General features: G+C 38.1%; 1 protein-coding gene across 5 annotated transcripts in view; it reads right to left on the bottom strand.

Moving 5' to 3' along the window:
- Positions 1-467: 467 nt before the first annotated feature.
- Positions 468-27,342, bottom strand: part of LOC309861003 (uncharacterized protein) — a 203,732-nt gene continuing 176,857 nt past the window's right edge. For 2 of the 5 annotated variants that reach the window (XR_014309721.1, XR_014309722.1), the window contains 2 exons: positions 2,556-2,671; positions 468-2,004 (listed from right to left, as the gene is read on the bottom strand). Coding sequence is in view for 3 of the 5 variants with exons in the window: in XM_082723405.1 (XP_082579531.1) it covers positions 2,656-2,671; positions 12,513-12,590; positions 15,274-15,473 (294 nt within the window). In the remaining 2 variants the exon portion in view is untranslated. Of the gene's footprint in view, positions 2,005-2,555; positions 2,672-12,512; positions 12,591-15,273; positions 15,474-27,342 lie in introns of all 5 variants that reach the window. The other 3 variants (XM_082723405.1, XM_082723407.1, XM_082723406.1) reach the window with 3 other exon arrangements.

Below are 27,342 nucleotides of genomic sequence, written 5' to 3' on the forward strand. Positions count from 1 at the left end.
AAAGCATGGATTCAGACTTCCTGTCTTCAATCCTTGAACAGTTTTTACCATTTCCTCTAACTCCATAGGCTTCAAGGATGTCTTTTTAGGGTAATGCTTTTTGGGGCTTCTCTGTTCCTTAACTGAAGAATGGCAACCACTTTCCCTCTTTCGATATGAACAATAATTTTCCCAATGAAGAAACCATCACCACTGTCAAATCACTATCCTCAGGCAGGAAAGATGGTAAAAATTTTTCTTCTTCATATCTTTCTTGCCCATCACTCCTATTGCTAACAGGGCTTTCAGACGTTCTCTCTCTCTTTTTTGTTTGTTTTTTGGTTGTTGTTGTTGTTCACTTAATGTTTTTATGTTGGGGTCAGCTGGTGTCTTCTAGAGTTCAGGGGGAACTACAAAGTCTTTTTCAGAAGGCAATGATGGAAAATTTGAAATGGGCACTCATTTGGGCCCAAGTTCCATCTTGGCTGTTTTTTTTTTTTTTTCTTTTAAATGATTTATTGGTTTGTCAATATTATGGCTTCTTTTCATGTTTGCTCACTTCAGATAATTACTTCACATCATCATTTACTTGTATCATAATCATAATCATTATGTTACTTGTCCTTAGAATAATTTTCTTCCAAAGCTTTCTTTAAGGACTTGACTTCAATAACATTCTGTATTGCATCTTTGAAGCTCTGACAGCAGCCTTTTCATATTTTATGAAAGCCAGTGAATCCGGCTGAAGATAAAACAGAACTTGGGTTTTTAGATTTTTAGACAGATAATACCTTGAAGAAGAAAGACCTAGGCAATAAAGCAAACCTAAGGTTTATTTGGGGTGTTTAGGAATTTGAATCATTGAGTCAGCAATTCAGAAGGAAAATTAAATGTGCTGCAAGGAGGGAGGAGAAAGAGTTTATAAAGGCAAAACCAAATGCTTGTGTAAGTTGTTTTGGAAAAATTATGACAGACATAGCTAGATAGGCCAGGTTACTATGCTAACTGCTAGGCTGGAGTATGGCAAAATAAATCTCATTCTGAGAATACCAACAGGATATGCTATTTGTGGTTGGCAGTCTAAAAAGTTCATGTTCTATCCAAGTACGATTGAGCATAAGCCTAACCTGCTCAGGGCCCCCCGGCTCTAATATATGGCCTCTTGACATTTTTACTTCATTTTAGATGCTTCTGTTCACAATACCAATTCTACTCCCTTCATTTAACTGTCAAATACATAAAATGACTTTTAGTGTCAAAGTGGTAACTATTGTGAAAGTAGAAGATTCCAAATATCTTCATTTTCTATGCTCCTTCCACTGTATCATAACTGCTGCTTAAGGATTCCTTTATATTGTCTAATTATTCATGGAGTTAATCATTTAAAAAAGAATAAAGAAAAGAAAGGAGGAGGAAGAAGAGCAGAAAGAGGAAAGGAAAGATTTCTTACTTTATTGCTTTCCCTCTGTAGTTGACCCTTGAAAAACATGAGTTGGAACTCCAAAGGTCTACTTTCATACAGATTTTTTTTATTAAAAGAGTACAGTATGTAAATGTATTTTCTCTTCCTTATAACTTTAATAACATTTACTTTTCTCTACCTCACTTTACTATAAGAATAGAGTAGAGAATACATCTAACATACAAAATCTGTGTTAACCAACTGTTCATGTTATTGGTAGGGCTTCTAGTCAACAGTGGGCAACTCATAGGTAAGTTTTGGGGGAGTCAAGTTGTACACGTATTTTCCACTATGAAGAAGGGGTTGGTGTGCCCACGCTTGTGTTGTCTGAATGTCACCAGTACTAGGATTTCTTGATTTTCCTCGAATATCTAATATGCCTGAAGGTTCTAACCCAAGTATATTCTCTTTTTCCGAACTCTTCTGAAAATTCTTTGACTTCATTACTTCAAGCTGCCGGTTGTCACCTCCCACCTCCGTGAAGAGAGGTCTCCAGTGTGTATCTGCAGCCCTCTTCTGGCTTTAGCCACTCTTCAGATATCACTTTGGGAGAACAAGCAACACTGCAGATGTCAGACAGCAAAAGAAAACAAGAGTTACAAAGTGTCAGAAAAACACATTGAAGTCCAGGCATCAGGAAGGAAAATGTTATGGGGGTGGGGAGACTACTGCAATTAGAGAATGCACTGGCCATCTGATCCCTAAGTGTCTTAAAGGTCAGACAGAAAGGACATTTTGGGGGAGGAATAAACAAGACCACAAACAACCAGGTGTGGGGGAATGAACAGGTGGCATGATCAGACAGTTGAGCAAGGAATGCTTTTTATGTACGTCCGTAAGCTTTCTCTTTGGTCCTCATTCTTGGGAGGGGCCATAAAAGAAGAGCTGTTTTATGTTCCACTGCCTTGGAGAACCTCAGGAGCAAGCCAGAGATCAGAGGGGAGGAGAAGAGTCCAGCTAAACTTTAGTGAAGTCACATGCCTGGGCATTTTGTTCAGGTCCATCAGTGAGAAGAAATAGGGCAGTTAATCTTTCCTGAGACAAAGAATGGGGATTTAGAATTGCTGTGTCTAGACTTGTCAAGGGTAATCGAGGGGAACACTGCAAAACTTACATCATGCAGAGAAGGGTGGTTCTTTGCATCAAGCTGTTTCCCAGAATGCAAAAAGGTAGGGGGATTTCTTAATCATTGCTGTTTTCCAGGAGTACAGAGATCAGCAAACTTGAACACTGCAAAAACAAAACCAGAACTTTCCTTTTACTTCATGAGGTATTATTTTACCTCATGACAATGCTTCCCCATCATACCTTCCCTGTTCTCATCAGTTCGATTACTGAGAGCTCAGCAGCTCTGTGACCAGAGTCTACTCAGAGCATTTCTGAAAGTGATTGCCCTTGAGCACATAGTACTCCACATTGATGCAGGTAAGGCTGCCATATGTGCTTAGGTAAGTGATGGGCATTTTTCCTCCTTCTCCACCTCCTTCTTGACAATCATACTGTATCTAAAATAACCCTCAACTTGAGAAGGCTATTCCACATCTCCAGGAGAAGATTATATCCATAAGAGTTTCTATCATCAGAAATCTCTCTTCCGTACACCATTCAGCATCCTCATACTGGTCCCTATTTGACTTTTTTCTGATCCAAATTCCTTATTTCCTAAAATCCCTTTCACTGTGTCTGCAGGACTGCCCCACCGATACCAACTCCCTATGCTGCTCCAACTTCCTCTCAGGGCATTCCCTGTCCATCACCTTGATGACACTACTCTCCCATGGCCTATCAAGTGGACACTGTTTTCTCCCCTACCCAGTGCCCCTTCAGCTTCAATCATGCCAAAGGGGTGGGTGAGAAATGAGAGAATTCTGTTGGTATTTATCAGGTTGATATTACATTTATAAATAAATTTATGGATAACTGATATCTTTTTGGTGTTAAATCCTACATATTTCAAAATATTGAAAGCAGTGGCGCCTGGGTGGCTCAGTGGGTTAAGCCTCTGCCTTCAGCTCAGGTCATGATCTCAGGGTCCTGGGATCAAGCCCCCCATCGGGCTCTCTGCTCCCCCCCCAACCCCCGCATGCCTCTCTCAGCCTACTTGTGATCTCTGCCTGTCAAATAAATAAACTCTTAAAAAAAAAAAAAAGATCAGGAGACTCCTCCCATGGTGAGATCCTTCTGAGGAAACCATTGGTTATTTGCTAATCTATGTTACATAACCAGGAAAATGTTATCTGAACTATACATTATATCTCATCTACTTAATTCTCACAACTTGAATATTTTAGTTGCAAGACATTCTGACTGAAATATTATCAATACTACATGATATTATTGTCACATGTCTCTTCTTTGGAGCTAAAAGTGCCTTGCAGACAGAAACTTCCTGCCATTCTCTCCATACACTGTCAGACAAGAGATCAACGGCCAAAGGAAGGGCCAAGAACGTGGTGGGTGAGAGACTCCCAAGCTACAAAATCCAAAGAGGTGGTTCCTCTGGGAATTCTGGCAAGTCCAACTCTTCTTGATTTGTGTGTCTGAGGTGCCTCACTCTAATTCTAGCCATGAAAAAGGTGTGGAGAGAAAAGCGTGTCCATAGAGGTGACACCAAAAAGAGGAACCAAGATATGAAAATATAACACCTCTACTTCAATTGAGTGTTTTAACATTTAACAGGCCACTTGCCAAACATCTACTCACCCACTCAACTGTAAATCAAGATGGTTTCCAGGAAATCCAACTCACCTGAGATTTTGGTCCTAGACATTTTAACTTATCTAGCCTACTGAGTTAAAGAAATTAAAACTAAGTTAGGAAGTTATAAGTGGAAATACCAACTTTCTAATCTCTTGAAACTAGCTATGCATGAAACATTGCAAACACTCACTGGAAGTGTCTGAATTCTGACCCTGGGACTTTTGTTTTCATACAACTGCATGGTTTCAACTTGTGATCGTATGTGACCATGTCTAATGGTGGATGACACTGAGAGCAGAGCCCAGGGATAAAAGAGACCAGAATACTAATGGTGAATCTGGCAATATACTGTGTGTAACCTTTAGTAAAATCTAATATTCTCTGGGAATCAGCTTGTTCTCTAATTAAAGTGTTGAGAAAATAAACTCTGAGGTTTATTCTGACTTGAAAGTTCTTTGAAATCTTGGCCATTCCATGTGATTTCAGTCATGTGACTGACACAATCATTTTTCCTCAAATTCTTCAGGGGAAGCACTATTTTTCCTGTCCTTACCCAAGATATAATGGTTAGGGTTACCTATAGGCCTTCCAAGGCACGGCCATGATAATACTTCAGAGCCCTAGTAATTTAAATTCAAATATGCATCATTCCTACAATAATCTTTAGAAAAGCAAGCCATCAGCATTCTAGTGCTTCATCCTGTTTTATGAAACTTGTCCCCATACGATAAAACTTGCAAAGAAAAAGATAGTTTGCATTGGTTATTAAATAATTTTCCCACTCTTTATTTATAAGATCTGACTGGAAATAATTGGAATCAACAGCAAAGACTATTAAGTGCATAAAGAAAAGTGTTATCTCTATTCTCCTGAAGCTGCTTCAAAAAATTGAAGCAGGAGGAAAACTTCCAGACTCTTTCTATGAAGCCAGCATTACCCTGATCCCTAAACCAGGGAAAGACCCTACCAAAAAGGAGAATTTCAGACCAAAATCACTGATGAATATGGATGCCAAGATCTCAACAAGATCCTAGCAAACAGGATCCAACAGTACATTAAAAAGATTATCCATCATGAACAGGTGGGATTCATCCCTGGGCTACCAGGATGGTTCAACATTCACAAATCAATCAATGTGATAGAGCAAATTAATAAGAGAAGAGAGAAGAACCACATAGTCCTCTCCATTGATGCAGAAAAAGCATTTGACAAAATCCAGCATCCATTCCTGATTAAAACACTTCAATGTATAGGGATAGAGGGAACATATCTGAACTTCATAAAACCTATCTATGAAAGACCCACAGCAAATATCATCCTCAATGGGATGACTGCAGCCTTCCCGTTGAGATCAGGAACACGACAAGGATGCCCACTCTCACCATTCTTGTTCAACATAGTATTAGAAGTCCGAGCAACAGCAATCAGACAACAAAGAGAAATAAAGGTATCCAATTGGCAATGAAGAAGTCAAACTCTCTCTCTTTGCAGATGACATGATCCTTTATATGGAAAACCCAAAAGACTCCACCCCCCAACTATTAGAACTCATATAGCAATTCAGCAACGTGGCAGGATACAAAGTCAATGTACAGAAATCAGTGGCTTTCTTATACACTAACAATGAAAATACAGAAAGGGAAATTAGAGAATCGATTCCATTTACTATAGCACCAAGAACCATAAGATACCTGGGAATAAACCTAACCAAAGAGGTAAAGGATCTGTACTCAAGGAACTACAGAACACTCATGAAAGAAGTTGAAGAAGACACAACAAGACAGAAGACCATTCCATGCTCTTGGATCGGAAGAATAAACATTGTTAAAATGTCTATACTGCCTAGAGAAATCTATACTTTTAATGCCATTCCGATCAAAATTCCACTGGCATTTTTCAAAGAGCTGGAACAAACAATCCTAGAATGTGTATGGAATCAGAAGAGACCCAGAATCGCTAAGGAAATGTTGAAAAACAAAAATAAAACTGGGGGCATCACGTTACCTGATTTCAAGCTTTACTACAAAGCTGGGATCACCAAGACAGCATGGTATTGGCATAAAAACAGACACATAGACCAGTGGAACAGAGTAAAGAGCCCAGATATGGACCTTCAACTCTATGGTCAAATGATCTTTGACAAAACAGGAAAAAAAATATACAGTGGAAAAAAGACCGTCTCTTCAATAAATGGTGCTGGGAAAACTGGACAGCTATATGTAGAAGAAAGAAACTCGAACATTCTCTTACACCGTACACAAAGATAAACTCAAAATGGATAAAAGAACTCAATGTGAGATAGGAATCCATCAGAATCCTAGAGGAGAACATAGGCAGTAACCTCTTCGATATCAGCCACAGCAACTTCTTTCAAGATATGTTTTGAAAGGCAAAGGAAACAAAAGTGAAGATGAACTTTTGGGACTTCATCAAGATCAAAAGCTTCTGCACAGCAAAGGAAAACAGTCAACAAAACAAAGAGGCAACCCATGGAATGGGAGAAGATATTTTCAAATGACAGTACAGACAATGTACTGATACACTGGTATCCAGGATCTATAAAGAACTCCTCAAACCCAACACACACAAAACAGACAATCATATCAAAAAATGGGCTGAAGATATGAACAGTCACTTCTCCAATGAAGACATACAAATAGCTATCAGACACATGAAAAAATGCTCATCATCACTAGTGATCAAGGAGATTCAAATTAAAACCACATTGAGATACCACCTTACACCAGTTAGAATGGCCAAAATTAGCAAGACAGGAAACAACATGTGTTGGAGAGGATGTGGAGAAAGATGAACCCTCTTACACTGTTGGTGGGAATGCAAGTTGGTACAGCCACTTTGGAGAACAGTGTGAAGATTCCTCAAGAAATTAAAAATAGAGCTTCCCTATGATCTTGCAATTACACTATTGGGTATTTACCCCAATGATACAGATGTAGTGAAAAGAAGAGCCATCTGTACCCCAATGTTTATAGCAGCAATGTCTACAGTCGCCAAACTGGAAAGAACCAAGATGCCCTTCAGTGGACGAATGGATAAGGAAGATGTGGTCCACATACACTATGGAGTATTATGCCTCCATCAGAAAGGATAAATACCCACCTTTTGTAGAAACATGGATGGGACTGGAAGAGATTATGCTGAGTGAAATCAGTCAAGCAGAGAGAGTCAATTATCATATGGTTTCACTTATTTGTGGAGCATAACAAATAACATGAAGGACAAGGGAGGATGGATAGGAGAACGGAGTTCAGGGAAATTGGAAGGGGAGGTGAACCATGATAGACTATGGACTCTGAAAAACAATCTGAGGGTTTTGAAGGGTCAGGGGGTAGGAGGTTGGGGGAACGAGGTGGTGGGTATTAGGGAGGGCACATATTGCATAGAGCACTGGGTGTGGTGCAAAAACAGTGAATACTGTTATGCTGAAAAGAAATTTAAAAAAAAAGAAATCTTAAAAAAAAAACTACTTTTAGGCAAAGAGAGATTACAGAAGATTATCACTGAAAGGTCTTATGTCTTGGATTTAGACAGCTGGAAAGAATATTGTGTTCCCCAAAACAAATAAAATAAATAAATAAATAAATAAATAAGAAAAAAGTGGTGAAAAACTTTTTTAAAAATCCTAATTTTTCTCAAACCTGTCAGAAAGATGAATTTGCAAGGTAATCCTGGAGCCTAAAATTCAAGGGAAGACAGATCCTTCCTCAGAGTGATGGGATATAATCTTTGACTCACCTGTGGCACAACAAGGGAGGAAGAAATTCAAGTATCATACAAGTAGGTTGTAAGATTATAAGAATCCATGTAAATTTATTTTAATTGTTCTATCAGTCAGCATCCTCCAGAGAATCAGAAGCAATCGGCAAGTGAGAAGGAGAAAACACAGAGAGAAAATTTAAGGAGTTGGCTCACACATTTACAGAGACTGGCAAGTCTGGAATCTGTAGGATAAACCAGCCAGATGGAAACACAGGGAAGAACTGATATTTTAGGTCACTACAAAGGCCTCTGATGGCAGAACTCTCCCAGCTCAGAAGAGGTCAGACTTTTATTCGGGCCTTCCACTGATTGGATGAGGCCAAGCCATACAGTAGAAGGCAACTGGCCTTACACATAGTTCCCCCATTTAAATGTGAAGCTTGCCCAAAAACACTCTCACAGAAACATCCAGAGGAACACTTGACCACATATGTGGGCACTGTGGCCCAGACAAGTTGACATATAAAATTACCCATCCTGATGGGGCACCTGGATGGCTCAGTGGGTTAAGCCTCTGTCTTTGGCTCAGGTCATGATCTCAGGGTCCTGGGATGGAGCCTCATATTGGGCTCTCTGCTCAGCTGGGAGTCTGCCTCTCCCTCTTTCTCTGCCTGCCTCTCTGTCTACTTGTGATCTCTCTATCAAGTAAATTTTGAAAAACAATTACCCATCATGATAGCTAAAGCCGGAATGTGGGTTAGCAGGAGAGAACAGAACCCTGGGAAGCTGTAAGCACAGGCAATTTTGTTCCTACTCTCTTCCAATGACCTCCATTGGTGCTCGTGCACAAGACCACGGGCAAAGTGGGAGGCTGAGGAGATCCTTCCTTGGTGGGTAGGTCTAGAGGAATAAAGAGATGATCATGGTGAGAAAAGCCTAAAGCTCCAAGCCTAAAAGTCTTGATGAAATAAAATTCTAAAACACCTTAAACATCAAAGGAAATTCTACTACCCTGGGGACTTTTCATTATGGCTAAAAAAGTAAAAGAGAAAATCCTACTCCTGACAGGGGGCAACACACATTCCTGCATCCAGAATTCCATACAGTAGCATCCCATACCAATCCCATATGTACTCATGAGGAAAGGCAGAAAAACTGTTCCAGCACAAAACCTGCAAAATATACAGGGCAGAGGCTGGCTGGCATAGGGACAAGGAGCAGGATCACAGAGGAAACTCCACCCTTGAGAGCCAGGGACATGCAGCCCACTTAGGACTAAGGCTGGATCAGGAGAAGACACAACACCAGCAGGGTAAAAATAGCCAGACATGCAATAACATTTCTGGAGGAGAGGAAAAAATGTGAAGAGATACTCACGCCATGGCACAAGAAAAAATGAAGCCCAAGGGTACAAGAAAATCTCAAGAAAAACTCGGGGCACCTGGGTGGTTCAGATGGTTAAGCATCTGCTTTGGGCTCAGGTCATGATTTCTGGGTCCTGGGTTTGAGCCCTGTGTCAGGTTCCTGGCTCAGCAGAGAGTCTACTTCTCCCTCTCCCTCTGCTTCTCTCCCCTGCTCATGTTCTCTCTGTGTCTCTCTGTCTCAAATGAATAAATAAATAAATAAATAAAATTTTAAAATGAAAGAAAGAAAATCTCTCCAGCACACCAGATTCAACATAAACACAAGGAAACAGTAGAGCAATTTGACTCTAGTCTTGCATCAAGAGTAAATATAGCGACAAAAATTCCAAATTCAGCTCACCTCCTGACTCTATAGACCCAACACCTTATACTAAGGACACAGCAGAACACACCTACACATTTCCAGGCCTAAATCTCATTTCTCTCTGTCCATTCTTACTATACATTATATCCATAGCTTAATAAAAAATTAGGAGATGTACACACAGCAAACAACTCACTGTCAAGAGATACAAAAGTCAGTAGAATTGGGCTCAGAGATTACTCAAATGTTCAATAGTAGAGAATGGTAGAGAGGAAGGAAAAAGAAAGTATAAGAAGCGATTTTTAGTAACCGAAATCCTGGCACAAGCCGTCAGATTTTAAGGGAACTTTACATGCACAGCATAATGAATTTGAAACAACCCAATCCTAGGTTCATCCTAATAAAACTCAGAATGCCAAGTATGAATTAAAATGTATACAATCATCTAAAAAGAAAAATGAGTTTACCTTTCCAAGGATAAAAATAAGATTTGCATTTTCCATCAGCATTACTGGAAACTAGAAAATGTAGCAATGTCTTTAAAATTCAGAAAAAAAAAGAGATTTTGAATCTAGAACTCTACATTCAAAAATATCAGATTTGATTTTGAAAGCAATAGGCAGCTAAAAAACTGTAAAGAGGACCTGAAGGAATATCCAAGAAAAATGTCCTTCTTTTTAAAAGATTTTATTTATTTATCTGGCAGATAGAGATCACAAGCAGGTGGAGAGGCAGGCAGAGAGAGGGGGAAGCAGGCTCCCTGCTGAGCAGAGAGCCCGATGTGGGGCTCCATCCCAGAACCCTGAGATCATAACCTGAGCTAAAGGCAGAGGCCTCAACCCACTAAGCTACCCAGGCACCTGAAGAAAAATGTTTTAAAACATGATCATTTTTTCCCATGTTGACAGAGGAATCCAATTCAAACAGACCAAATAATAAGTATGATTAAAATGTTGCATGTCCTAAATTATAATGTGTATATTAATTAGATCACTAGGTGATCTGTATGCATGTCAAAGCTTGATGAACATTGGTGTGAGTGCTCTAAATGGCTAGTTTACCATATCACAAGTCAATTGATAAACTCAAAAGTTAACAAATCAAATCTTTAAAAAGTCAAGGTTCAAGAATGACATTTAGGATCACAGGCAGAGGGAGTAACAAGCTGAGCTAAAAATAGAATTTTTTTTTTTTAAGAAAAGAGACAGCTATTACCTCTAAAAAGCAAGAGTATAGGGTGAAGTAGAGGTAAATCTTTACTTTTCAGATTCCATTATGGGTAGAGTTTGTGTTTAAATGTTATTTTTATAGCTATTATAAAGATCAAGGAGTGGGAACCCCAATGATTACACAATATTCATAGTTGCAGAGCTTTTCTAAACCTGTTAACTATTTAATTTGTTTACTTAAATTTGGTGTAATAGACCAGATAATCGTTACATTCAAATCAAGTTTACACAAAATAAACCATATTAAAATGAAGCATAGTATAAGATTTACAACTATAGTCAAAGTTCTATTTGTTTTTAAAGTATTCAATACAATAAAATTCCATTTCAGTTCAACAAAAGTCTTTGACGGTTTCTTAGATTTGATGGGAACAGAATTAGACTTGGAAATGTTTGCCTTTGGGAATAAAAACAATTATTGTTGAAAAATAGCTATTCATTGTTTATATCACAACGTAATAAAGTTCCAAATAATAGACCATTATTTCCATATATTCATAAATTGCAAGTAGTAGCTATCACCCATGAATCCATGTTTAAACCAGAGCAGATCTAAGATGAGATTAATCCCAATGCTCTGCTCTAAACCCTAAAAGGAATTAACCATTTTCTTGTCTTTATTGTTGACATAAACCCACGCTATTCATAATTTCCTGGAGTGAAAAGTACAAACAACTACTGTTCATTAGTCAGCTGTGCTATGGTAATCAACAACCTCCAAATCTCAATAGGTTCAGAATGCTATGCTAATAGAAACCCATCCCAACCCAACACCTGCTTATGGGGAAATGTACTCAAGGATGATTTTACGGAAACAGACATTTATTCCTCACTGCTGTTTAACGTTAGCAGCTATGGGTCTCTGCTTCTCGGGTCCTTTTTTTTTTTTAAAAGATTTTATTTATTTATTTGACAGACAGAGATCACAAGTAGGCAGAGAGGCAGGCAGAGAGGCAGGCAGAGAGAGAGAGGAGGAAGCAGGCTCCCCGCTGAGCAGAGAGCCCAATGCGGGGCTTGATCTCAGGACCCTGAGATCATGACCTGAGCTGAAGGCAGAAACTAAACCCACTGAGCCCCCCAGGTGCCCCTTCTCAGGTCCTTTTATTCAAGGGCCCAGGGTGAAGGTGAGACGTCTACCTGGGACATATAGTTCGCAGAGAAAGGGGGGATAATAACCAGAGAATTGGCAGAAACAGACACAACAGCCATTGAAGATTTGTGCTTGGATGTGATATATTTAACTTCTGATCACACTCCCTTGGCCAAAAGGCCAATGTCTGTGGGGAAGGAATCTCAATTTCAGCAGGACACACAGCAATTTGCATAGAAATGGATAGGAACCAGGACACCTGATTGGCGCTATCACAGTCAGTTTAGTGTCCAACTCTTGGTTTCTACTCAGATCATGATCTCAGGGTCCTGAGATCGAGACCTGTGTTGGGCTCCATGATCAGTGCAGAATCTGCTGCAGATTCTCTCTCCCTCTCCCTGCCCCTGCCCCCCCCCTTACTCTCCCTTACTCCCTTATTTTATTTGAGAGAGAGAGCCCCAAAGCTCTCTCTCTCAAATAAATAAACCTTAAAAAAATAAAAAAGAAACAGGTAGGAATAATCTTCTTCTACAACAGAGAAGTAAATTTTGGGAAACATTAATATTCTGTAATCCCTTTCTTTTCCTTTAACATGCATGCTCACCCAAGAGATGTTCTGAGGTCATACCTTAGATGATGGAGTATTCCACAGAGGGTTGGGAAAGCTGCAGGTATTGAATTCCTGTAGAAAGTATGGCTGAGTAAATTGAATAATGAAACATTTTTAATCTTAACTTGACAAAAATCCTGCATTTTTTGTTAAACTGATGCCATCCCAATTTATCATTTAACTATATGATGAAATAATGGATTTATGAAGATTTTCATATGGCATATTTCAAAGGACAATAAAAAACAAGAAATATAGGACATGTTTCAATTAATCAGGGGCTAAACTGGGATCCAAATTTGACATCAGTTGAGTTCTAAATATCGATTTTTCAGTTGAGGTGAGAAAGCTTTTTAATTCCCATCAGATCTGTGCAAAATAGAGAGCTCAGGAAAGAATTTTCTATGAAACATTAGCATTTGTCAGACTATGTGATTTTTCCCATTTATATGCAGAATATATGCTAGCTAGAATGCAGAGTCTAAAACTTTGTCAATATCATTCTGCCACATTTATTAGTTAAGTTGTCCTCTACCTCTTATCCAAAAAGCTATCGTCTTCAATCAACAGATTGTCTGATGGTAAAATTCTGACAGTACTGAACTAGTGATACAAAGGGTAAATACTTTCACCTGGATAGAGGATAGAAAATGGGGATAAAAAATTGCTACTTGATGGTTTTTATTATAAAATTCAAAGCTTAAAGTGTTGCTGTTTTTATACACCCCCGCCACACACTAATACTGAGAAGGTACTGATTGCTCTATATAAGCAGTAACCTCTAGGGATAAAACTGTACCCTATTGATAGAAGTGAATAGTCACTTCTATTTTTTTTTTTTTTTTTACTATTTTGTATTCACACACAAAGCTGTACAGTAAGGAAAATACCCCCTTCTTCTTGAATTTTAAGACAAAATACTAAATAGATGTAAGCTTTCCAATGTAAAAACATTGATACAGAGCTAATTTCATTTTCTTCATCATCATGGATATTATAATAGATGAAATAAACCTCATGTAGAAATATAAAATATATCTCCACCCATGGGGTTTGGGATAGGGACGTACCAAAGTTTTGGAGACACTAGAAAATAGGGCAGTAAAAATAACACTGTAACTTTTGCCAACTCTATTTCATTTTGTAAAAATCCAGTTCATATATATAGACAACTCTTAAAAAGTTTCTGGCATGAAGAGTTACAAACAGTCCCATATTTGAATCTCAGCTGTGTCACTCTGGGAAAGTCAATTAAGCTGTCTGAGCTTCATGTATTAAGTGGGGAAACAAAGACATACCTTGACATATTTTAAGAATTAGAGAGAATGCATAGCATAGTTTTTAAGCACAATTCCACACAAGTGGAATTCAATTTTTGCAAGTCTTCATTGTTGTGATGGTTGTTTTTAATGTTTATTAATATGTAAAAGAATGAAAACTTCAAGAAGCTACTCTGGTGCTAATTTTAGAGTCCGTTCAAAATATTTTGGGAGTATGCTATAGACAGGGCAATGTGTTAAAGGCTAGGAGAGATACAAAAAAAAAAAAAGGTTGTTGGGGGGACAGGCTTCTTTATTATCTGTTGTAAATGCGAGATTGAAAAGCAAGAAGATGACTTAGCTAGAAAAAAAAAGGGTTATTTGGTTATCACTTCTGTGATTGAATAAAAAGGAGAGTTCTGTGCATTCTGGATGTTTCAGCAGGCGTGAGAGAAGCAGCAGTCTTTCTCAGGGCTTCTTTTTGATCATAGAAGATGTGGTACAATGAGAAATAGATACCTGGTCTTTCTCCCTAGTTCCTGACACAGAGCTCTCAAATCCTACATAATTTCCTAAGTCACAGGAGCACCTAATCTAGTAAGACAACCCTCGGTGGGACCCTAGATGGCTTTGGGATAGGGCCTGGTCACCAGAAAGACCAAAGCCTGGTCTGAGGCTTTCAGTCCTATCTCTCAGTCTGTGGAGAAGGGAGAGAGAGAGGGGAGATTTAGTCGGCACCTATGGTCCCTGGTTTAATTCATCATGTCTATGTAGTGCAAACTCCAGAACATACACTACATGACCAGGTTTGCAGAGTTTCCAGGTTAGTCAACATATGGAAGGGCTGGCAGGGTGCAACCCTCCCCTCCCATACACCTTGCCCTATACATCTCTTCCATCTGACTTTCTGAGTTGTATCCTTTATAATAAATCAGTAATAGCTTGATAATTCTTTAGAATATCAGTAATAATAAATAAAGGGCTTTCCTGAGATCTGTTAACTGTTCTAGCACATATCAAACCTGAGGCAGGGTGACAAGAACTCCCAATCTTGGGGGAGGAGTCAAGATGGCAGAGAAGTAGCAGGAAATCAGCTAGATAGCTTATCTAAAGATTGCAAACACCCACAAATCCAAAGGGAGATCAAAGAGAAGAAGAACAGCAATTCTAGAAACATAAAATCAACCACTTTCTGAAAGGTAGGACTGGTGGAGAAGTCAATCCAAAGCGAGGTGAAGATAGACCGCGGAGGGAAGGGCCAGCTCCCGGCAAGCAGCGGAGCAACGGAGCACAAAATCAGGAAGTCTGTTCCGCTGAGGGACATCACTCCACAGGCTAAACCGGGGTGAAGACCATGCAGGGTCAGGAAGGCCTCAGGTCCCGCAAGGCCACAGAAGGACCGGGGGTGTCTGAGTGTTGCAGAGCTTGCAGGTATTAGAACCGAGAAGCTGGTTACAGAGACAGAGCCGAGGAGTGAGCTCTCAGCTCAGGGTTACCTTGAAACAGTCGCAGGCTTGGTGAGCTCTGAGTGCGGCCAGAAGCCAGGGAGATGGGAGTAATTGGGCGCTATTCTCTGAGGGTGCATTGAAGAGTGGGGCCCCGAGCACTCAGTTCCTCTGGGCTGGAGACTGGGAGGCCGCCATTTCCATTCCCATCCTCTGGAACTCTTCGGAAAGCATTCAGGGAACAAAAGCTCCTGAAAGCAAACCCAAGCAGATTACTCAGCCCGGCCCCTGGTAAGGGCTGTGCAATTCTGCCTGGGGAAAAGACACTTGAGAATCACTACAACAGGCCCCTCGTCTAAAAGATCAACAAGAAATCCAGCCAGGACCAAGTTCACCTACCAAGGAGTGCAGTTTCAATACAAGGAGAACAGCGGAATTCCAGAGGAGGAGAAAGCAAAGCACGGAACTCATGATTCTTTAGTCTTGCAGTTAAATTTTTTTTTTCTTTTTCAATTATTTTTTCTTCTTCTAAATTTTTTTTAACTTTTAACCTTTTCTTTTTTAACGTTTTTCAAATGGTTTATCATATATATATATTTCTTTTTTTATTTTTCTTTATTCATTTTCTTTTTTTAATTGTTTCTTTGTTTTTTGGTTTTTTTTTTTTTTCTGAACCTCTTTTTATCCCTTTTCTCCCACCAAGGATTTGGGATCTCTTATGATTTGGTTAAAGCATATTTTCCTGGGGACTTTCTCACCCTTTTAGTATTTTACTTGCACCTTCATATACTCTTATCTGGACAAAATGACAAGGCAGAAAAATGAACCACAAAAAAAAAAAAGAACAAGAGGCAGTACTGAAGGATAGGGACCTAATCAATACAGATATTGATAATATGTCAGATCTAGAGTTCAGAATGATGATTCTCAAGGTTCTAGCCGGGCTCGAAAAAGGTATGGGAGATAGTAGAGAAACCCTCTTGGGAGATATAAAAGCCCTTTCTGGAGAAATAAAAGAACTAAAATCTAACCAAGCTGAAATCAAAAAGGCTACTAATGAGTGCAATAAAAAATGGAGGCTCTCACTGATAGCATAAATGAGGCAGAAGAAAGAATTAGTGATATAGAAGACCAAATGACAGAGAATTAAGAAGCTAAGCAAAAGAGGGACAAACAGCTACTGGACTACGAAGGGAGAATTTGAGATAAGTGACACCATAAGACAAAACAACATTAGAATAATTGGGATTCCAGAAGAAGAAGAAGGAGAGAGGGGAGCAGAAGGTATATTGGAGAGAATTATTGGAGAGAATTTCCCAATTATTGCAAAGGGAACAAGCATCAAAATCCAGGAGGCACAGAGAACGCCCCTCAAAATCAATACGAATAGGTCCACACCCCTTCACCTAATAGTAAAATTTACAAGTCTTAGTGACAAAGAGAAAATCCTGAAAGCAGCCCAGGAAAAGAAGTCTGTAACATACAATGGTAAAAATATTAGATTGGCAGCAAAACTTATCCACAGAGACCTGGCAGGCCAGAAGAGCTGGCATGATATATTCAGAGCACTAAATGAGAAAAACATGCAGCCAAGAATACTATATCCAGCTAGGCTATCACTGAAAATAGAAGGAGAGATTAAAAGCTTCCAGGACAAACAATAACTGAAAGAATTTGCAAACGCCAAACCAGCTCTACAGGAAATACTGAAAGGGGGCCTCTAAGCAAAGAGAGAGCCTAAAAGTAGTAGATCAGAAAGGAACAGAGACCATATACAGTAACAGTCATTTTACAGGCAACACAATGGCACTAAATTCATATCTCTCAATAGTTACCCTGAATGTTAATGAGCTAAATGCCTCAATCAAAAGACAGGGTATCAGAATGGATAAAAAAATAAAACATATCAGATAAGGGGCTAGTGTCCAAAATCTATAAAGAACTTAGCAAACTCAACACCCAAAGAACAAATAATCCAATCAAGAAATGGGCAGAGGACATGAACAGACATTTCTGCAAAGAAGACATCCAGATGGCCAGCAGACACATGAAAACGTGCTCCATATCACTCGGCATCAGGGAAATACAAATCAGAACCTCAATGAGATATCACCTCACACCAGTCAGAATGGCTAAAATCAACAAGTCAGGAAATGACAGATGCTGGCGAGAATGTGGAGAAAGGGAACCCTCCTACACTGTTAGTGGGAATGCAAGCTGGTGCAACCACTCTGGAAAGCAGCCTCGAGGTTCCTCAAAATGTTGAAAATAGAACTGCCCTATGACCCAGCAATGGTACTACTTGATATTTACCCTAAAGATACAAACATAGTGGTCCGAAGGGGCACGTGCACCCGAATGTTTATAGCAGCAATGTCTACAATAGCCAAACTATGGAAAGAACCTAGATGTCCATCAACAGACGAATGGATATAGAAGATGTGGTATATATACATAATGCAATACTATGAAGCTATCAAAAGAAATGAAATCTTGCCATTTTTGATGATGTTGATGGAAATAGAGGGTATCATGTTTAGCGAAATAAGTCAATTGTAGAAAGACAACTAACATATGATCTCCCTGATATGAGGAAGTAGAGATGCAACATTGGGGGTTAAAAGGGTAGGAGAAGAATAAATGAAACAATATGGGATTGGGAGGGAGACAAACCATAAGTGACTCTTAATCTCACAAACAAACTGAATATTGCTGGGGGGAGGGGGGTGGGAGGAGGGGGATGGGCTTATGGACATTGGGGAGGGTATGTGCTATGGTGAGTGCTGTGAAGTGTGTAAACCTGGCGATTCACAGACCTGTACCCCTGGGGATAAAAATATATTATATGGCTATGAAAAATAAATGAATAAATAATAAAATTTAAAATTTAAAAAAGAAAAAGAACTCCCAATCTCTAGCCACGTGGCCAGGAGCACAGGTAGAAATTTGGGACTTGCAATTTGTATCTGATGTGAGAGTGGTCTTGTGGGACTGAGCTCTTATTCTGTGGGATCGGCATTAACTCTACATAGTTAATATCAGAATTGAACTGTAGGACACCCTGTTCATGTCCAGACAATTAAGAGCACTCATTGGTATGGGGAAAAACCTCCACATATTTGGCGTCAGAAGTTTTAAAGAGAAAGGAATTAGAAACAGTGTGTAAAAATAAACAAACCAACAAAATAAAACAAACTTGCTGCAGTTATTCCAACTAATTCCTATTCTTTTAAAAGAAATGGAATGCTAGGTAAATAGGATTCCAAAGCAATTTGATAAACAGGATACAAAATGGTATGTGTTTTTTTTTTTAATTGACTTGGTCATGAAATTTTAATGGTGCTTTGAATTCCCAAGGGGAATTTAACAATAGGATAAATTAAAATTGGAACAGGTATGATGAAAAACAGCTAATGGTTAGTTCAAGGAAGAGTTAAAATCTTATCTAGGGTTTTATATATTTTTTTATTTTTCCTGATATGTTTGTATGCGAAGAATCCATCATTAATCATTACACCGGCTTATATTTTATACTGAAATCGTAATGAGTGACAACTCAAGTTAGAACCACTGAGTGCCTAAGATAGTCAGATTTTCCAATGAGCCCAACAGCACCAATTTTAAAATAAAATGGACAAATGTCAGAAGGGCATATAAGGAATAGTAATAAGAATAGAATTGTCTGCAAAAGAAACGTTTGCCTAATAATGGCTTAAAAAGTTTTATTTTAATTCAGTGATAGAAAAATAATAGATTTTAATTATACTTAGTATTATTGAGTCTAAAGATAGAGATAAAAATCTTGAAAGGTGCTCTTTTACAATTATGTGGAAACATACGGTTTCGAGAATATAGAGACCAAACTTTTGATATTTCTTGATATATGCAACCATTTCATATTTATCTAATTAACACATAAAACATGACAGAAGACTAAAATCCCACAGTCTACACTCCCATTAACTAAACTGTCATACATTCTATTAAATATATAAACCGCAAATTCTGACCTGGCCATAAATAAAAGATTGTATAATCACTTTCTAAGGAATTGTCAAACTAATGAAGAAAAACAAAATGAAAGAAATAGACCTAATACTAATGTTTGCTTTCCAAAATGGTAAGCCAATAACTATTTTATTAACTTGTAATTAACACAAAGATCATGCATACACTCATTGAAAGAGCCAAACTATAAATAATAGAAAGCCCATTTGTGTGGGAGCCTTGGAAAAATATTTTTTGGCCATTTACATATTTTGTACCAAAAAAATTCTTAGTCACAGTTTCTAATACAAAGGCAAAATGATTCTTTACATGGCATGAGACGATCCCTAGGAAATGTGACATATAAAGAGAATCAGGTTTTAAAAGCTTAACTCCTGTTTTAAAAGCTTTTTATTAGAACAGACATAAACAGTACTGGACATAAGCAGTACCAGAGAGAAATAGTTTCTTTTATTAGGTTAACATAAGGCCACAAATTCATCATTGGACAGTGTGTTTGTGTCATTCCTTCACTCAGTGTGTGCTATGATTTTCTGTTAATCCCTATTCTTTCCTCTCTTTCTCTCTTCTTCCTGATTTCAAGTGTTCTTTTGCAAACACTCAACTGCTATTTCTAGTAAAAATTCTGTAGTTCATAACTTTTATAAAAAACATTCCCCCTCCAAAGGACAATGAAGGAAATGAAAATAAAAAGAGAAAAAAGTGAGTATGTAACTAACAGTCTCATAGTTAAACAGTACCTAAAGTACCATCAAGATCATAGTTCTTGAGGAAGCTGAAAATTAAGAAGGAAAACCATTCTAAATATAAAAATAAAACCTAACAAAGAAGTTTGTTTAATTTATCAATTAAAGTAACTAACAGCTTTGAAGAAGTAATTAAGAACAAAAATCTTCTGTATAATGAAAATAAAAATTGCATACGGAAACCAACTGTTCTAGAAGATTATATAAGGGAAACAAAACTGCACTTTTAAGAATTAATGAACACCTAAGATTTTTTTTGGTACAAAATATGTAAATGGCCAAAAAATATTTTTCCAAGGCACCCACACAAATGGGCTTTCTATTATTTATAGTTTGGCTCTTTCAATGAGTGTATGCATGTTCTTTGTGTTAATTACAACAAGTTAATAAAATAGTTATTGGCTTACCATTTTGGAAAGCAAACATCAAGTATTATGTCAGCAGCAAGGATACTAATTTTGACGATGACAATGGGGTAGCTTTTTGTTTGTTTGTTTCAACCAAGAGAGAATTAATTTGCTAATTGAGAGCACTACATTATAAGGTGTTCTTTTTCTAGAAACTTATTTCCATTTCACTCTTCCGATACTCAAGAGAGTACACAAAACATATCTGGTGACCCAGTTCTTAGTTCACTTCGAAAGATTCCTTAGTCAGAAGTCTCTAACTTCCCACCGGCTCAGAACAAAAGAAGTGATGAGATCATCAAATCTGTATTAGAGAAAAATTTGAGACTATAAACTTTATACCCCACAGAGCTAGCAATAATTGCAACAGAGAGGTGGGGAAAATATTAGGAATCATGAAAAAAGTAATTCCTAATAGTTGAGTTCTCACTAATCACTGTCAGAAAGCCAGTGCTGATTAAAAGTGTTCAGAGGGCCATCAGAACCTGGCAGGCCAGAGGGCACTGATTTTCAATTCACAGCAGTATCATGTGAGCGTTTCATTTGAAAAATGCATGACCCAGTCCTGAAGGAATATTTTACATATTTATTAGCCTTGAACTCAACCCAGCCTTACCCACCCCCCCCGGTCAAAAACCCCCATGATTTCAGGACATCTTTCTCAAGAAAATGTATTATCCTTTTTGTGTGACAATAAAGAAATCAACACGCTAGGTACATTGTACTTGGAGTATATTGAAATTGGAAATGGTGGTTAAGTCAAAAATATGTAATTAACCCTAGGTTCAATCCATATACTGCAAAAAATGATAATGTACTAAAGAAGGGCTATTCAAATCACAAATAGGAAAAATGATTAGGTGTAGCTCTCAATGAGACCTCGGGTATTATTTAACTCAGAGCATCATTGACAATGTTTTAAAGCTCATGGAAAGACTCTAAGAAATTAAATTAGCCATTAGTAAACCAATGAATAAACCACCATGTAGACAGATTATACAGTGAGATATAAGAAGGTAACATTCATTTGAGAATTAGCACTTAGTGACAAATGATTTTTTTTTGCATTTTTAAAATTCAAAATAGAACCCAAAGTACCAATCCCAAACATCGTATCTTTAATTAAAACTTGGAAATTCAACACAAATAGTTACCACTGGAACTAAGTTAACATTCATTCAATTTTCAGCAGATCATGTAGCTGAAAATTCGCTATCCTATACCTTACCTTCTTCCTCTGTAAAATGGATAAAAGAATACATAACAAATAAGGTTGCAATGGGGATTAAGTGAGCAAATATATGCAAAGTAATTATTTCGGTACCAAGTAAAAACTGAAATAATAGTACATACCATTACTCCAATTTAAAAAAATAAAAACCACTCTGCCAATACTATACACTGGCTAGACTTGATTACTTTTCATACATTTTCCTTAACCCTCTAGCATCCTTGAAAAATTCATTATCCCTGCTTTATAAAAAACAGGCACAGACAGATCCAATAGCTTAGAGAATTAGTAAGTAGAGAAATTCAGATTAAAATGAATGTTTGGGGCGCCTGGATGGCTCAGTGGGTTAAGCCTCTGCCTTTGGCTCAGGTCATGATCTCAGGGTCCTGGGATCAAGCCCCGTATAGGGGTCTCTGCTCAGCAGGGAGCCTGCTTTCCCCTCTCTCTACCTGCTTCTCTGCATGCTTGTGATTTCTGTCTGTCAAACAAATAAAATCTTTAAAATAAATAAATAAATAAAATGAATGACCACAAAACCCACTTAGCTTCAACTACACCAGTGGTTCCCAAACTTCATGTAATAAAAAGCTTGGAAAGCCTGTCAAAAATAGTTGTTGGATGTGATCAACAGAGGTTCTGATTGAGACTAAGGGGATAGCCATGAATTTGCATTTATAACCAGCTTACACGTGATGCTGGTGCCCCTATTCGAAGGACCACATTTTGAGTAAACCATACCATACAGTCTCTCTGAAAATTCAGGATAAATTGGTGGTAATTGCACCCCTCTTAGAAGGCCCTTTTTAAAAACCTGTAGACGGATATGTAGAAAGGCTAGATAATGCATCTGTATTCAATTTCATCATTTAAAAATCCAGGCTGAAGACTGGTTATAGGGCAAAATGTATTTCCCTTTATTAAATGGAGTTCTGAATTCCCTCCCTTCAAAAACAAAAACAAAAACACTTCAAAAGAATCATGGTTTCTTAAATTCCCAAGTAAGCCAAATATCAGAATTTTCAGAGAAATCTCTGAACGGAATGATTTTATGAGCTATATAGTTATAACTGAAGAATTGATAAAGTATACAAATGAGCATGATATTCATGTTAGAATGCTACTGTCTGTACTGCTCTAGATAGATAGCACACTCAACACCTGTAATGATTTCAAATGGTACTTGGTAAGGATTTTGCACTAACTATTAATTGATTCCTGTGCAGGCACTGTTATATGGATGAAGATTTCAATTACCCTAATTTAAATACTTGGAGAAAAGTATTCAACAAACTTGCTGAGTAGAAGATATTATCTTTAAAAAAAAATACGTATCTAAATATATCTTTGGTCAAAGAACCACTGGGAGGACCAATGAAGAGAAAGTATGCAATTAATTAAATAAACAATGGTTCTTTCTGTGAAATCTGAGACAGGTCATCATGCATCACTCCTACCCACCTGAACTCTTTTGGTGATGGGAAATTCATCAGGCTGTGTATTTTACTTCTATTTATTAGAAAGTTTTCTCATTTATTCTATGCACTTTGTCTGGGGTCCATGCAAACTCCTTCCCCAATGTAGCCTGGAGCTGATCTACAAGGCTGAAATCCTAAGCAAACATTTGCAAACCATTGGTAAGCACATCTGCCATCAACTCAGCAACTCAAAACAGGTCCACAACCATTGATTTACACCATGAATTCTGCCCTCTTGCAAAAACTCATTCCGCCTACTTGTGCCATTGGGAATTTTATAGCCTAAAAATTTGGTACCTCTTCAGTATATCAACCTTCTCATTACTTTGAAAGCAGCCATCTTCTCCTCCCCCAACTGACTGGTCTTCTCTTTCACACATTTAACTTTTTTTTTTTTTAAGATTTTATTTATTTATTTGACAGAGATCATAAGCAGGCAGAGAGAGAGAGGAGGAAGCAGGCTCCCTGCTGAGCAGAGAGCCCGATTCGGGGTTTGATCCCAGGACACTGGGAGCTGAAGGCAGAGGCTTTAACCCACTGAGCCACCCAGGCACCCCTCACACATTTGACTTTTCCAGTTGTCTCACCATTACAGTTTGATGTGCTTTCCAGACACTTGAATTTTCCTCTTCTCCAGGATCACTAAATATATACTTTGAGGTATCTTAGTAATCACAATATTTTTATGTAACTGAATTTATGTAATTAATTTTTTCTCAATGTAAATCATACCCAGTATAAACTAAAATGCAGCTTATTCTCCCACTAGTATTTATAATAAGTGAAGATAGCACTACCATATGGTCTCACCTACATGTGAAATAGATAGCATGGAGGACATTAGGAGAGGGGAGGGAAAATGAAGGGGGGGCAGATCTCAGAGGGGGAGAGGATCCATGAGAGACTATGGAATCTGGGAAACAAACAGAGAGTTTTAGACGGGAGGACTGTCTGGGGATGGGTTAGCCCAGTGATGGGTATTAAGGAGGGCATGTATTACATGGAGCACTGGATGTGTTACACAAAAACAATGAATCATGTAACAGTACATCAAAAACTAATGGTGCAAAAATAAAAAAAAACAATGATGTACTCTATGGTGACTAACATAACATAATAAAATTAAATTAAGTAAAACAAAATAAAAGGTAAAATTTTGTGTATTCCCTAACATTAGCACTGCTTTCTTTGGCCTAATGCTTAATTTCATGGCAGAGGTGGGAGGGAAGTCTTTCAACCATTCCAAAAATATTTTGCATTTTTCACTTGCTCTGTGTCAATGTACTTAAATGCATTTCAAAATCAGTAATACACCCACAAAAAATAGGAGAGTATACATTAATTGATACACACAGGAGTCTTCATGCTTAATCTAATTAAGCATTCTATTGTTCTTGATGGCAAAAAATTTAAAAACCTTTCCTTCTAACTTGAAAGAACTTTCCAGACAACCTGCAGCAGCAATTTTTAAATCATCTTGCTTCTAACCTACACATTGTGCTATGAGGTTAAGTACAAAAAACACAAAGAAAACAAAAATATAGGAGGGCCCAGGGATGATATTGATGATATTGATTGTAAGAACAGACACAAATAAAGGGAAAAAGGACTCTGAGAACAGAGAGGATAGAAAATACCCAAGTGAAGTATAAATTGTCCTGTGTCTAGGGATAGTGATTATAGCCCACAGCCATTTGGGGAATTATCTGTAAGACATTTATTATTTCTAATGTTATTTAAAGGCACTAAAAGTTGGTCTGACAAAAAAAAAACAAACAAACAAATAAATAAATAAATAAATAAAAACATATTTAGGTTAACAATCAATAAGGATTACCCATGAATTTCCCAGCTTATTCATCTATTGCTCACTTGGTTAAGGCTCAAAGGAACCCCAAATACAAGTGAATTTTAATGAGGAAAATGAAAGAGCACAACATTAAACATTTGATGATGGATCAAACTGAGAATTTTGCTCTGGATTTGACACCTTTGTAAGCTCCATAATAATACTAATCATAATTTTACTAAATGTAACACATTTACTGAGGACTCATACTGTGACAATGTGTTTAGTATAGAAAGTCAATTACCTCATTTACAACTTGGAGCTATTAGTTAGGTCAGGGGTTGCCAAACTGGATCCTAGGGCCAAATCTGACCTACCGTCTGTTTTTGTAAAAAAAAAAAAAAAGAAAAAGAAAAAAGGAAAAGAAAAAAAGTCGTATTGGAATGCAGTCATATTCATTTACATATAGCATCTGTGACTGCTTTCACCCTACAAAGGCAGAGTCAGGTCGTTGTATCAGATCATGTATTCAGCAAAGCCTAAAATATTTGTTTATTTAGCCTGTTACAGGAAAAGTCTGCCAACTCCTGAAATAGATGCTATCAATTTTACTTTTATTTTCAGTTGAAAAAAACTAAGGTATCCAGTCTATTGCGGTTGACCGGATTATGTTCTATGATTGTCCTTGACTGACAATAAACAGTTCATGGTCCAAGTTACAAACATATACCAAAATGACCTTCTCAATGAGAAAGAAGATGTGTAGCTCTTCCTTCTATGCCCCACATCCTGAAGCCAACAGTGAAGTCACAATATGTGAATTTTAGAAAGCTTAAATTAATGGATGAAATTTGGATTTTGAAGCATATTAATTCAATCTGAAGAACGGGAAAAATAAAGGGGACAGAGTACATTTATCTTACATATCTGCTCCTCAGAAAGTTCTTCCCTGACAGCCTTCTCTGAAGAACTATGGCAATAAATTCTCAGCCCCTGTCTCTGCATCACCCTGGTTATTTATTTGACAGAGAGAGAGAGAGAGAGCGCGCACAAGTAGGTAGAGAGATAGGCAGAGAGAGAGGGGGGAAGCAGGCTCCCCGCTAAGCAGACAGCCAGATGTGGGACTTGGATCCCAGGACCCTGAGATCATGACCTGAGCTAAAGGCAGAGGCTTAACTCACTGAGCCACCCAGGTGCCCCCAGACGGAATTTAAAAGGAAAATAAAGGGGTAGGACAAGTTGGGTTGGAAAACCAAATTGCTTCTCATTTCCAGTATCTCCAACTAGCAAATTATTTTCTTTTTCTTCTTTCTTTTTCTCTTTCTTTCTCTTTCTTTTGTTTGTTTCAGAAGTATAATTTAGTGATTCATCACTTACATAAAACAACCATTGCTTTTTAGTACAAATGCTCTCCTTAATGGCTATCACCCATTTAAGCCATCCACCCCCAACCCCCGCACACCTCCCCTCCAGCAACCCTCAATTTGCACAATACAGTTAAAATTCTGTCTTCTGGGGGTGCCTGGGTGGCTCAGTGGGCTAAGCCTCTGCCTTTGGCTCAGGTCATAGTCTCAGGGTCCTGGGATAGAGCCCCACGTCTGGCTCTCTGCTCAGTGGGGAGCCTGCTTCCCCCTCTCTCTCTCTGCCTGCCTCTCTGCCTACTTGTGATCTCTCTATATCTCTCTCTCTGTTAAATAAATAAATAAATAAATAAATAAATAAATGTATATATATATATTTAAATTCTGTCTTTTGGTTTGCCTCTTTTTTTCTTTAATCCCCCCAACCATGTTCATTTTTTTTGTTTCTTCAATTCCATATGAGTGAAGTCATATGGTATTTGTCTTTATCTGACTTACTTCACTTAGCATAATACACTCTAGCTCCATCCACATCATAGCACATGGCAAGACTATATTCTTTTTCATGGCCAAGTAATAATCCATTATATATGGCATCTTCTTTATCCATTCATCAGTTGATGGAAGCTTGGGCTGTTTCCATAGTTTGGTTACTACAGACAAAGCTGCTATAAACATCAAGGTGCATGGACCCTTTCAAATCAGTGTCTTTATATCCTTTGGGTACATGAACCTAGTAGTGCAATTGCTGGATCATATGGTGGTCCTATTTTTAACTTTTTGAGAAACCTCCAAGCAGATTAGTAACAAGTAAAGTGAAGAAAAAGATAAGAACAAAGATCAAATCAAGGATCTGTCTGTAAAACCCTTTGTTAAAATCCTGCAAGAGGGGCGCCTGGATGGCTCAGTGGGTCAAAGCCTCTGCCTTCGGCTCAGGTCATGATCTCGGGGTCCTGGGATTGAGCCTCGCATGGAGCCCCGCATGGGGCTCTATGCTCAGCGGAGAGCCTGCTTCTCCCTCTCTGCCTGCCTCTCTGCCTACTTGTGATCTCTGTCTGTCAAATAAATAAATAAATAAATCTTTAAAATCCTGAAAGATTCAA

The sequence above is a fragment of the Mustela nivalis genome (assembly GCF_964662115.1).
Source record: "Mustela nivalis genome assembly, chromosome: 3".
NCBI lineage: Eukaryota > Metazoa > Chordata > Mammalia > Carnivora > Mustelidae > Mustela > Mustela nivalis.